The sequence below is a fragment of the Sylvia atricapilla genome, chromosome 5 (assembly GCF_009819655.1).
Source record: "Sylvia atricapilla isolate bSylAtr1 chromosome 5, bSylAtr1.pri, whole genome shotgun sequence".
Lineage (NCBI taxonomy): Eukaryota > Metazoa > Chordata > Aves > Passeriformes > Sylviidae > Sylvia > Sylvia atricapilla.
In genome coordinates, this window is record NC_089144.1 from 23632701 (window position 1) to 23645762 (window position 13062).

Sequence of the window (13062 nt, forward strand, 5' to 3'; positions counted from 1 at the left end):
AAATCCTTGCTGTCTGTTCTTGTCACCCATTCACCCAAGCCTCACAGCGGCACCCCCGCAGCATTAAATGCCCCGGGACATTAACTCCACCCGAGGACAGTGCCGTCCCTAACTCCCCACAGTATTAAATGCCCCGGGACTTTAATTCCACCCCAGGACCGTGCCGTCCCTAACTCCCCGCAGCATTAAATGCCCCGGGACATTAACTCCACCCGAGGCCCATGCCGTCCCTAACTCCTCGCAGCATTAAATGCCCCGGGACATTAACTCCACCCGAGGCCCATGCCGTCCCTAACTCCTCGCAGCATTAAATGCCCCGGGACATTAACTCCACCCGAGGCCCGTGCCGTCCCTGACTCCCCGCAGCATTAAATGCCCCGGGACATTAACCCCACCCGAGGCCCATGCCGTCCCTAACTCCTCGCAGCATTAAATGCCCCGGGACATTAACTCCACCCGAGGCCCGTGCCGTCCCTGACTCCCCGCAGCATTAAATGCCCCGGGACATTAACCCCACCCGAGGCCCATGCCGTCCCTAACTCCCCGCCTCCCGCGGCCGCGCCTGCGCAGTCCCGCCCGCCGCTGCCCTCCGGCGCCTGCGCGGGGCGCGGGGCTCGCGGGTCGCGGGTCGCGGGTCGCGGGTCGGGGCTGCCGGGGCAGCGGGGGAAGGCTTTGCCCGGGGAGGGCTCTGCCCCGGGGCTCCCGCCGCGCCTGGGGCTCGGTCCGCCGGAGCCGCATTGAGTCCAGGTCGCTGCCTGCAGCTCCTCTCCCCTGTCCCTGCTTGAGGCACGGTACAGCCCGCCGGTGCTTCCCGCCGTCGCACTTCTTAGACGGGACTGTGCCTGCGTTCCTGCTGCGGGATGAAGAGGATCTTCGGGTTCGGGAGGAAGAGGAAGGGGCAGCCGCCGCCCACCAGCGCCTCCCTTCCCGGCCCCTCCGGTGCTTACGAGCTTCGGCAGAAGGACCTGGGCAAGCTGCACCGTGCGGCCGCCAGCGGCGACCTGGCCCAGGTGCGGCAGGGACTGAGGAAATACGGCATCGACGGGCGGGACAAGGCGGAGCGGTAAGGGCGGGAGCCGGGGGGCGGTCTCGGGAGCCCAGGAGCTGTAGCAGCCCCCGGGAGCTGCCCGGCGCAGCAGCGGACCGGCGGCATCTCCGTGAGGAGTGGGAGCGCGGGCGCTGTAAGCCCAGTGCAGCCCTTGGCTGGCTGTGGGAATCGGGCTTGTGCTGCCAAAACCCCCTTGAATTCGGCCAGCTATGGCCTTACCATTTTTGAGCCGGCCTCCTCAGTGCCCTCCTGCCCGGAGTCGTACGTCGTTGCCCAGGGGCGCAGGGGTGGAAGCAAAGGGGAGTTGTCAGAGGAGCCTCGTGGCCATTCTGCAGCCAGGGTTTGAAGTCTGAGTGTAATCACACCCATCTATACACCTCTGAGGGCTCAGCGTGCAGCTTCCATAGGATGCACTGCCTCAGTTTGGAGCAACTTAAAAAAAAGGTGGACACTGCAGTTAGGAAGGATTTATAGCACAAAATAAACCTGTTGTTTATTGATGCTGCATGCATAGTTGCCTTTTGTGAGTGTGACCTGGCAGCCTAAGCCACAGTGTGGTTTTAGGGGGCAGTTAGTTTTTTGCTCTGAGCTTTTGGTACAACTGCTCACGACCTTGGACTGGAGGATCTGGTCAGGGACTGTCAGGAGAAGCTGTTGCTTCTGACAGGTGTTGTGTGGGAGGTTGAGTCAAGCACAGCAAGCACTTAACAGGTCCACCTTAAAGGAGAAGCCCTGGGCAGCAGCATGGTTCCTAATGATCTGTCATGAACATAAGGGAATCACCCTTTCTGTAAAGGCTCAGAGTCAAATACTTTGTGATATTCTGAAGAGATGCTGGTTTTAGCAGAGTAGCTCAGCTTCCTCGGCTGGCTGTCCAGAAGGCTGGACTTCTGGCAGCAATAAAATCATCTAGTTTTATTGCCCTAAAAGCACCAAATTTGTAGGAGGAAAGATGTGCAAGGACTTCCTCAGTGATTGTGTTGTTGTGTGCAAGTAGACTGGTTAATTGATATCAGACTTAAGATGTTTTGGTTTGAAGGACTGCTTTTCTTTCTGGCAAGGCTTTAAATCGAAGAAAAAAGTTCGGTTTTCATGTGTTATATATTGTGGAAACATAGTATTTGGAGAGGGCTTCCTCTGTAGTAGACTGACATTTAAACATTACAGGAGAGTCAAAAACTACTTTCCTGTAGTCAGGATCAGTGTTCTGCCCTCTGTTTTGCTACATGTTGTTAGAGGCACTGTGGTGCAAATGTGTTCTTGGTTTTGCTTCAGTAGTAAAAAAAGCTAGAGAAAAAGAAATTCTCAAAGTGCAGGGAAACTCTAATATTCTTGCAATTAAGCCCATTTCCTGCATCTCCAATACACTTCTGGCCCATGAATGATCCAAGAAAAACTTAGAAGTTGACTTGCCATAGTCCTCAGATTCCCTAGCTTTGGTCCCTGTTGCTGTGCCACGTGTGTAGTCCCACTGAGGGCAATACCCAGTGCCTGGGCACAGGAATCTCTGCAGGTTCAATTCTACGGTGAGGGAAATGTCCTCTCACTAAGCAGGTGCTGTGGAGGGTTTTTGCTAGCAGATCCCAAGCATTTGGTGTGCAGCTACTGGTACTGGTAATGGAGTTCTTAAGCTTGAGATTTGCAAAGTAAAACTTGTCATGTCTGTTTATCAAAAAAGCCTGAAATTATCTCTGTCTGTGCTAATTCACTTTATTTAATTTTTAGGACAGCTCTGCATCTTGCCTGTGCAAACGGCCATGTGGATGTAGTTACGTATCTAGTAGAAAACAATTGTAAGCTAAATCTTCTTGACGGTGATAACAGATCACCACTGATGAAGGTACGTGGACTATGGTATGTTCTTGCAAGTGAGGCTTACTGATTTTGAACTAAATAATGTATTTTTCAGTATTCCTTACATAGACCTTTGTAAAATCACGCATGTTGTGTTTGGTGTGGAGTGGGCATATGTTAGCTAATCTTTGAAGCTGCTCTTAATTCCCAGTATTGGGAAGATTGAGGAATTGCAAAAAAGTGAAATGCAGATGCTGGAAGGTTTTTGTATTTTGTTTCCAGGCAGTACAGTGCCAGCAAGAAAAATGTGTGGCTATTCTGCTAGAACATGGTGCTGACCCAAATCTGGCAGATGGTGATGGCAACACTACCCTTCACCTGGCTGTCCTGTCTGGTAATACTACTGTAGCAGGGCTGTTACTTGAGCATAATGCCAGTATTGATGCCCAAAATAAGGTAATTTTTTATATGTGTTAATGTAGTGCTTTCCAAAAATTGCATTCGTGTTTTTCTTGAAGTTTTGGTTGGTTGGTTTTGGTTTTTTTTTCTCTGATTTTTAACTTTATCTGCCCTTTCAGGAGGGATATACTCCTCTTATTCTTGCTGTCTCTGAACATCATGAAGAAGTAGTGGAGTTTCTTCTTAAAAAAGGAGCTGATGTGCATGCTCGAGATCAGTGTGAAAGGTGAGGGGCTGTCAAAACCTTACATGAGTCTCTTTAATATTCTTCAGGTTAGCTTGATAGAGGCTTGAGAATGAGGTCTGAAAAAACAAAACAAGGAGCCACACAGAAGCAGTTACTTCTCTGTGACTTGTGAAAAATGGTCCTGCCTCAGCGGCTTGCTGTCATGTCTTGTTCGATGCTTTCCACATTGAGGGTTGCAAAATGTTACTGTCTGAGATGGCCTTTCTGCAGGAAGCCTGCCACTAGCTCAGCATCATTCCCTTAAATTGAAAAGCCATCTCCCGCATAGTAGTAGAGTTTCTAAGTGTTGGCTGTGTGGAAGCTTTGTTTTAAGATTAAACATTTAATTGTTTTAAGACCCTCTCCCATTTTATTGTTTTTCTTAATGAAAAATGCTTTTTCTTTTGTTCGTTTTAAATTAATGGAGAGAATGCTTTTTTAGAGCAAACAGAAAACAAAAATAATTACAATGACTGTGTAAAACAATCTATTTCATATCATATTTCTTTGATCCTTCAGAACCCCACTTATGACTGCTGCTTCTGGTGGAGAGCTTAATCTGATAAAGGTTCTTCTTCGGTATGGTGCTGATGTTTCCCATAAAGACACTAACGGATGGACAGCTGAGGATTATGCTGTTATTCATGGATATTCTAGGTAAATTTTAATCTGTATCATTAGAGTAAGTTATCAATTTTCAGTGTGATTTTTGTTAACAGCAGCAAGGTTTAATAGTGTGCTGAGATTTTTGTTGAAGGTGTGCTCAGTGATGTCTTCATAGAATCATTTAAGTTAGAAAAGGCCTCTAAGAATCAACCTAACACCACCAAGCCTACTGCTAAACCACGTCCCTAAATGCCAATCTGCAACATCTTTCAAATACCTCCGGAGTTGGTGACTCAGCAGCCTCACTGGTCAGTCTGTTCTAATGCCTGACAGCCCTTTCACTGAAGTAAGTTTTCCTAATACCCAGTTTAACCTTCCCTGGTACAACTTGTGGCCAATTCCTCTTGTCTTCTGATCTGTATAACTCCAGTGTCTAGTGTTAACTTGGAAGTTGAGGAAAATTTTTACCCAGAGTTCTGTTAGATTTCAAGTTTTATTGCTAAGCTCACATTTGCTCAATATAAACTCTGAAACCTGTCCATATCCTACACTTCTCCAGAGGTGAAACTTGACAGGTAACAAACAGGAGTTAATAGGTTTGAATATGACTGTAAAGTGGATGTGGCTGTAGTGAATATTGAAGTGTGTAACAGTTGTGCAGTAAGGGCATGTAAGTATATAAATCTATATGGCTATGGATAGGATAAGAATAGGGTGGATAAGAGGTGGCTGTGAACTCCTCTATTAAATTGTATATGTAGGTATGTGATTATTTTTTACCAAATGTATTTCCTCTCTTTCTCTGTACAGTCTTAGTAAACAACTGGCAGAATATGCAGACTGGGAGAACCCAGGAGAAGCTTCTACAGGTGGTGGTGCTCGAGGCATCACAGCACTTGGCACTCCACACCGGGCAGCAGCTGCTGGCCTTACACTGGGTGCGCCTGCCGTGGACAGAGGAGGTAAGACCCTCAGCCATGGAATAGCTCACAGGGAGAATCAGTGTGGCCTTTCCTTAGTGGATTTGTGCTGTAAGCACTTACTGTGTTCACTGTTGGTTTTAGTGGAGGCGTCAGATGGAGTAGCACAAGCTTTGTGAATGTCATTTGGTGATAGTTGGAAGTGCTGCTTGTCAGGCTGTGAAACCATTTGATTTGTGTTCTGTGTTCACTTCTTAGGGTTGATACTCTGTCTGTCAGGCTGCCCGTTTATATGGGTTTTCCTTAGAGAGAGAGAGAGAGAGAGGAGGAGGATAGGGAAGGAATTAGGCAGAATTTTTCAAGTGTGTACTTCTACCTAGAGATGGCAACTCAGGCTGTGAAAATCCAATTACAAAAGCAGTCGATTCCACCTGAATAGTTGTTCCTCTTTCTGTAGCTGGGAAGCAAGAGAGAAATGATCAGGAAAGTACGTGTCTTGTTGATTTTCATGGAGTTTGTGTCTTCATTATAATAATAGTTCCATCTGCACTAAGGTCCTTTTGCATGTCCTGTTTCTCAAAATCAGTTATAACTGTTTCCATGTAGAAGCTGTAGAGACATACTTAGCAAATATTATATTGGTAAAGTAACTTTGTTGACAGTAACATTGCACTGTCTCTGTATCCTGTGTTGGCTTGAACATAGTTTGATTTACAATAAAAATAATGCTTTTCTTCCACTTTCAGTAATTTTAATGTAATTTTTTAGAAAATAATTATTACCTTGTGATCCAGGAAAACAACTAAATTGCCTGTGTTAAAAAAATTACTCCTTCAGTGAGTTTTAAAAATCCAGTCTATGGTTATGAGCTCAGAGTCCTAGAGGAATCTGAGAAAATTAGTACCTTACTATAAATGAAATAGTTTGTCTTGTACTTTGCATCTCAAGCCCTACAAGTTTTTAAGGATGTTACTTTGGAACTGTGTGGCAAATGGGCAGAAGACAGTGCTCAAACACAGTTCATTATTCCTTTAAATACAGTTTCTTACTCCGTTTTTAAATATGTCAAGAAGAATCAGCAAAATATGGGATATTTTTCCTCACTGACTTTTCCTAGATACAGGAGTTTTATTTAGAGTCAGACTTCATTCCTTTGACTTAGGAACACTTGATTTGACCTAGTCAGAGATTTGGAAGGTTTCTTGATAGATTGCAGAAATTTTTTCTTTTCTAAAGGTTTTCATGGTTTAATCAGGAAATGTTTCTTTTGCCCAAACAGTGCACACTGTTACTGTCTCTGAGAGGTTAGTAACATAGAGAGACTATTTACCTGCATTAATTCTGCAGCCTCCAGCTTGCACACAAAAAGTACAGGTCCTGTATTGTGAAAGTCCTTCTGATATGCTGCAGTAACAGACTTTGAAGCCTCTGTTGTGTAGAGGAGAAGTTGGAATGATCTCAGGAGAACAGAGAAACCCATTTTGGAATTATTTTTGTTTCTGTTGCTCTTCTATACAATTTTTCTGAATCTTCAGTGTTGTCCTTGTTCCTTTTGCTGTTTTTGCACTTGTTGAATATTTTTCAAAATACAGTCCTCTAATGAGCAACTCAGCCTATTTCAAAAGTTGGCTTTTGTTTATTTGAATATTTACTGTGTGATCTACTGTTCCTTTCGTGTTTCTGGGTCCCTACAGAAACTGTTGTGTTTCCATCATAGAGCTCCTAGAAAAGAATAAAGTGCTTCAGTGATTTCTATCTCCCAAGGTCCGTAAAAGCTGTCCTGTATAACCTTTCAGAAAACTGAGAAGTATAGAAGGGACGAGAAACCACCATGAGGTCCTTTCTTAAGGCTTCAAATGTATCTTGTTTTGATACAAGTAATTTTGCCACATTCATTCCATGAGGTAAAATCAATATAAGCAGCACTCTGATCTGCTCTGAGACAAATGTTACATCGTGAAGAAATTCAGTGTCAGTCAGGCGCAATAACAGAATGATTTGTTGCCTTTACTGAGTGGGATGGGTAAAGCAGATACATAGTAATTTAATTCTGAACCGGTGTTCCACGACACACAGACATGTAGACACACAAACATATATGCACGAGGCACCAGTCAGTGCACCCATTTCTGTCTTGATGTGGCCTGCTCTATAGCCCTGGGGGAAAATGCTGCCCTCTTGTCCTGTCTGTGTTCTGGCTGGTGGCACAGCTTTTGTATGTAAATATTTCAAGCGTGGTCAAATGAATGTAAGCAGGACTTTCAGACTCATGTAGAGGTAGGCTATGTTTGTATCAGGCACCAGCTGACACAACTTTTAAGATGGGCTGGTTTAAGGCAACTAATAATGGGGTTCCTTTTTTAACAAGGGATAACAAACATACTAAAACTGTAACTTAAGTGAGTGTAGATAACAATGTCTCAAAGTAGAATGCTGGTCTGAGTACAGGTCTGAGCCAAGATATCCTTGAAACTTCGGCATAGTCTCTAAAGTTTGGTTTTTGCCACATACAGATTTTTGAGATATTTAGAATAAGAGATTTTGTGTGCTGGTTGTGTAAGGCTCTCTACAACCATGAAGGAATTTAATTTGCATCTCTGCTAGACAAGGAGTAGTCAAGTTGAGGGAAATACAGAATTATCAGGAGACCATATTTCTCATAATCTGTTTCAGTGTTTCAGAATACTGAAATGTGGGTGTTTTACATGGAGCAAGTACATTAAGTTACTGTTTGACACTGTCCCTTGAGAGCTGAGCTCTGTAGATTGTGGTTGGGTTGTTTCCAGCACTTACAGCTGTAGAATAGGCTGATAGTCACAGTATGTCCTCCCATTGCTGTAGCTGTTTTGATGTACTGCTTATGTTTTCCAAGTTTCTGGAAATTCTAGTTTATTCTGATGTCACTGTTCCATCTGTCCTTTCCATGCCTTTTCCTAAATGGATATAGGAATGCAACAATCTCCTAACCAGACATCAAGAACAGGAAAATCAAGGAAAGGTATTTTATACAGTAGCATTTAAAATATGAAACATGTTGTGCAGTATACAAATATCAACACATCTATAATGTTTATTATCCTGGAGGTCCCTATTTTGATGATACTGGTTTTATGAACTACATTTGAGAGCAGGCTTTGTGTGATTTTTGTTTGTTTGTGTGTTTTGCCTTGCTTCTTTATTATTGAATTTAGTGTTTGCTTTGTGTCATTAGTGATAGTAAATAATTTGATTTTAAAATAAGCTCTTCTGGTACTCTGAAATAGAAGTGGGCTTGAACTAAAGTAGAAACAAGCAATCCCCAGAGACTGCTTTTCTAGATCCCATTTCTACTGTAATCAGAGTTCTGTCTGAAAGGAAGCTCATGAACTTTCTCTTTTGCCTTCTGAAGGACAATGTGACCTGATCTTGATCATTGCTTAAAGCTACTATTCACAGAATGACAGAACACTCAGAGTTAGAAGGGACCCACAAAGATCATCAATTCCAGCTCTTAAGTGAATGGCCCATACAGGGATTGAACCCACAAACTTGGTATTATTAGCACCATGCTCTACACAACTGAGATAATCTATTCATTGGAAGCAAAATTTCAGAAAACTTACTCAGCTCTTTTGATAACTTATATCTGTACTAATTGAAAATATAGCTGAAGTCACCCACCAAGAGTGATAACTGCTCCACACTGGTGGAGACATTTTTATTCCTCTTGGGACATCAGCAGGTAGGTCAGACTGCTGGTACTGCTTGAGGTAACAGGAAACTATGATATATACAACTAATTAATATTATTTAAATATTGTGTGTTTGCAGTAGGAAACAGCAAAAATTAGAGACTGTTGGTATTTTAACTGTTAGCTTGTCCTTGTTTCAGCTTCTGAGTTTTCTCGACATGACGTGCACACTGTATTTCATTGTCCAAAAGCCCAGTGCATGTCAGGGGATGTACTCCTTTCAAAATTCCCATGTGTACCCTGTCTTTAGAACAGACCAAATTTCCATGCTCTTTTGTGCTTAATGCTAGCAGAGGATGTCTTCAGGCATGATATGCCTTTGTTTTCTTTTTCCTTTAATGATTCTGCCAAAGGCCTTGGTTGTTACAACAGTTGACAAGAATTAGTTAGGAAGAACTTGAGGAATGCTGAAATAGCTACTATGTAGAAGTTGTGTTTGTTTTCCCCCTCTGTTTTGGGAATTGAAGAGCCCTTTTATTTCATCTTAGCTGTTCATAGTTGAGAGGTTCTAGCACTCTTGGAGCTGTATTCCTAGAGTTGAGGTTTCTTTAGTAGGTCAATGATGTGCTAGAGTATGCTCTCATGAAGTTTGCAAATAGCCCTAAGTCGGGAGGCTCGGATCACTTCAGGGCAGTGCTGTCATTCAGAGGCATTTACTCTGTTTAAATGAACTGTCAGGCCTGTCTAGCAAAATTCAGCCAGGACAAATGCCAAGTCTGCACACAAAAAGGTACAAACCCCTTGCTACAAAGTGTGCTGGTGCTGCCTGGCAAGAGAGATGCCTTGCTGAGAAAGCCTGATGGGTCTTGGCAGAATGAGCCAGCATCGGATGCCCTGGCAACAGTGTCCTGAGTTGTATTAAGGGCAGCATAGCCAAGAGATTGAGAAAAGTGATTATCCACCTCTACCTGGCACTCTCTGGATTGTGTCCAGTGCTCTGGGTGTAATTTGAACCTCCAGTACAAGGGAGATTTGTTTTTCAACAGTGAGCAAGTTCAGTGGAAGGCCATCAGATTCATCAGGGACAGGAATATTTGCCCTTTGAGGACAGGTTGAGGAAACTGAGATTTTTCAGCCTAGAGAAGTGAATTTGCAGGGGACCTAGCAGCAGTTTCTGGTACATTTGAGAAGACAAAGCCAGGTGCTTCCCAGTGGTGCATGACAGGAGGCAGATATGTAAGAGGGATAAATGGCAACAAAATAGTTTCTAATTGGATGTGGGAACAGTAAAACAGAGAGGTTGTACAGTCTCCCTCCTTGGAGGTGTTTCATACCAGACTGGATAAAGCCCTGAGCAACCTTGTCTGACCTCATAACTGAGCCTGCTTTGAGAAGGCTGGCTAAGAGACTTCCTGAGGTTCCTTCTGACCTGGTTGATCCTATTATCCGACATGCAAGTCACATTGGTAACGCTGATGGAAGCTTGGAGTGTGCTATAGAATGCCCTGGGTTTGCCACTTTGTCTGCTGCATGCCCTTTTTCATGCAGTGCACAGAACTGTTGGTGATTCTTCTACTTGAGCTTTAGAGCTTGATTATGCTTTTTGATTTTCATTACCTTTGTCAGATTATACTCTTTTCTGACCCAGAGAGCAACTGAGAGGCATTTTAAAAACTTTATTCCATTTCCATAGTCTCATGTGAAGGGTGAGACAATATAGATTGTTACAGTTCACGCCATCACAATCAGAAGCCAATTATTTCCTAATTAAAATACATTATAAGTGTTTCTTGGCCTATCAGCTTTTGCCACACAATGCTGTTAATGCCTTAAAGCCAATCATCTAAAATCACCCCTCATGGGTCCTACTACAATGCACATTTCATAGTTCTGTTTCTCCAAAGTATCTAGTCTTATTTGCAAGGCCATCATTTAAAACTTGTTTCTAGTTCCATTTCTCTCTCAACAATGTCTGTCTTATTCAATGGCATTTCTAAGTCAGCAATTTCTATCTCAATGTTTGCATACTGATACATACTATGTGAGCCTTCTGTCAGGCTTTGAGAATTCTCAAGAAATCCATTTCCCACAATTACCTTTGCAAAATTATCTGTAAGTGGGTAGAGCAGTGGATAGTGTAATATCTAGCATAATGTTATACTTAATGCTGCATAAAATAATAAATCTCTGCACATGATGTGTACTTGTGTGTAAGATCAGCACTTTGGAAGTTCTTAATGTCTTCCTAAACCACCACCATTTTGTTAATTGTTTATTAATGTAGGATATTCATGTTATGATTTTTTTTAATTCTTCTTTTTAGTTTAGGTGTATTTCTGTTTTTTAAACTTCTAGGTATAATAGTCCAAAAGAGATACAGCTCCTTGTCTTAAGCTTTTTATTTCCTTTTTTTTTTTTTTTTAACTCAGTGTTGTTTGAAGATGCAGTTTTGTTTTGGAAATACACTCATTCATAAAGGTTTCACCTTGTAGTGAATTTACTACTCAAAGTATCGTTCTACTATGATGTATAGTGTTGTCCATGTTAAATGTTTAATTTTTAAATGGTTAATTCTTAGCATGCTCAATTTAATTTCCACATGTTAATTAATGTTTGAACAGCAATCGATGACTTCTCCCAAGGAGACTCAATAAGGTGAGACTTTAAAAATACCTAACACTTACCTGAGGAATGACTTGAGAGACATGGTACTCATTTTGCTTTGCTTTTAAAGAAGCTCTGAGAAAGAGGGGAGCGATGACAGTTGGCATACTTCTGAGGAAGAGGAACTTGATTTTACCCCCAAGGTATGGTACATTTACAGGAAAATTATCCTGTAAAACTAAGGGGTTTGAAGGCAAATTTTCTTTGGTGCTGAAAGAAACTGCAGCTCCAGCCAACATTGTTTTCTCTTTAACGTACTCTCTGGCCTGCCAGCCTTCCTTCTGCTATGAGTTTCTCCTAGAGGACCCGTAGCTATGACAGTTTGCAGTAGATTGGTGATTTGGAACCAAAAAGCAGTAGGTGACAAGATAACTACATAGTTTTAGTTTTTCTTGTTCATATGAGTCAGATTTGCAGACTTTAAAAATTCATAAGTTATTATTATAACCAATCCTGTTCTTCTCCAATCATTGTTACTGTTTTCTGTACATTTGGGGTTAGATTCCTGAGTGATAAAGGACATTTATTTGTCAAGATCTAAAAACAAAATCCTTCATCACCTAGTTCTCCTTTCCTCAGCAGGTTCCTCAAGAGTGCTCAATGAACAGATGAGTTACTCAAATGGGTCATCAATTTTCTTCTATAAGATGACTTCTATTTAGTGCTTGCATGTGATCTCACACTGCATGTTTTTCTTCTTTTTTTGAATGCTTGGGTAGTACTCTTTTTATTAGTTATAAGCTCTCATGCCTACTGTTTTTACTAATGATCTGTAGAATTATAAGCTTCTGAATGATGTCTGGAGCATCAACTCTGTTGCACTGACATTGTGCAGAGATATAGAGCCTGAGTGGGTAATTCAACCCACTCTGTAATGCTGGAGATGCAAGCATGTTTAATTTTAAGTTGATTGCATTTTTTTGCACTGATTTAAATAGAAATGGTAGACTTTTCTGCCATGATTTTGAAATTTAGGAGTATTTTTTAAGGGTACTTTCAGGGACTGTATTTATGCATTAAGCATGCAAAGTAAGTGTCATGAAAATGCACTTTTTAAATATAATTTAATTTTACTTAAGTATTAAAATATTAGAAACAGATTTTTTAGAACAGTTATGCACACAAAAATTATTCGAAACAATTTGCAGACAGGTGCCTGCACAGTGTGAAATACTTAACAGGAGATGAGAGAAGTATTTGTGTAATTAGAAGTATGGGATGGAGCCAGCACTATCATAAAGACAGTCTGATCATATTTACTGTACAAGATTTGATGTGGACAAAGGATTTGTTGTTTTTACTGTTAAAAAATTTCTTAAATTATTCTTAAATAAATCTTTAAAAAATTCTTAAATTTATTCTTAAATAAATCTTTATTTACAGAAGCTGCAGAAGCCAAACCTGACACTGTTAATGAATGCTTCTCAGCAGTTCAGGAAAAACAGTAAGTTATTTGCAAAAGGTTGCATGATGCACTAATAGATAAAGTAGATTTTTTTTATTTGTTTGAAAGGTTTTTTTTTTAAATAGTAAATGAGAAAAGTAGCATTTTGCAAACTTGGCACTTTATAATTAAGAATAAAAGAAGTCATTAAAATGAAGATATTAATCCCCTCTTGAGCCCTTTTCCTTCATCAAGTTCATCCTCCATCCTGCCCAACCTCATCTCTCCAT

General features: G+C 41.7%; 1 protein-coding gene across 1 annotated transcript in view; it reads left to right on the top strand.

Annotated features, from left to right (window-relative positions):
* Window positions 1-845: 845 nt before the first annotated feature.
* The window catches only part of ANKRD26 (ankyrin repeat domain containing 26), a 51165-nt gene continuing 38948 nt past the window's right edge, over window positions 846-13062 (top strand). Inside the window, exons 1-9 of the mRNA XM_066318976.1 lie at window positions 846-1063; window positions 2774-2888; window positions 3125-3298; window positions 3421-3527; window positions 4047-4184; window positions 4944-5095; window positions 11346-11379; window positions 11459-11531; window positions 12772-12832. Of these exons, the coding sequence (XP_066175073.1) occupies window positions 861-1063; window positions 2774-2888; window positions 3125-3298; window positions 3421-3527; window positions 4047-4184; window positions 4944-5095; window positions 11346-11379; window positions 11459-11531; window positions 12772-12832 (1057 nt within the window). The 5' untranslated portion in view covers window positions 846-860. The remainder of the gene's footprint in view (window positions 1064-2773; window positions 2889-3124; window positions 3299-3420; window positions 3528-4046; window positions 4185-4943; window positions 5096-11345; window positions 11380-11458; window positions 11532-12771; window positions 12833-13062) is intronic.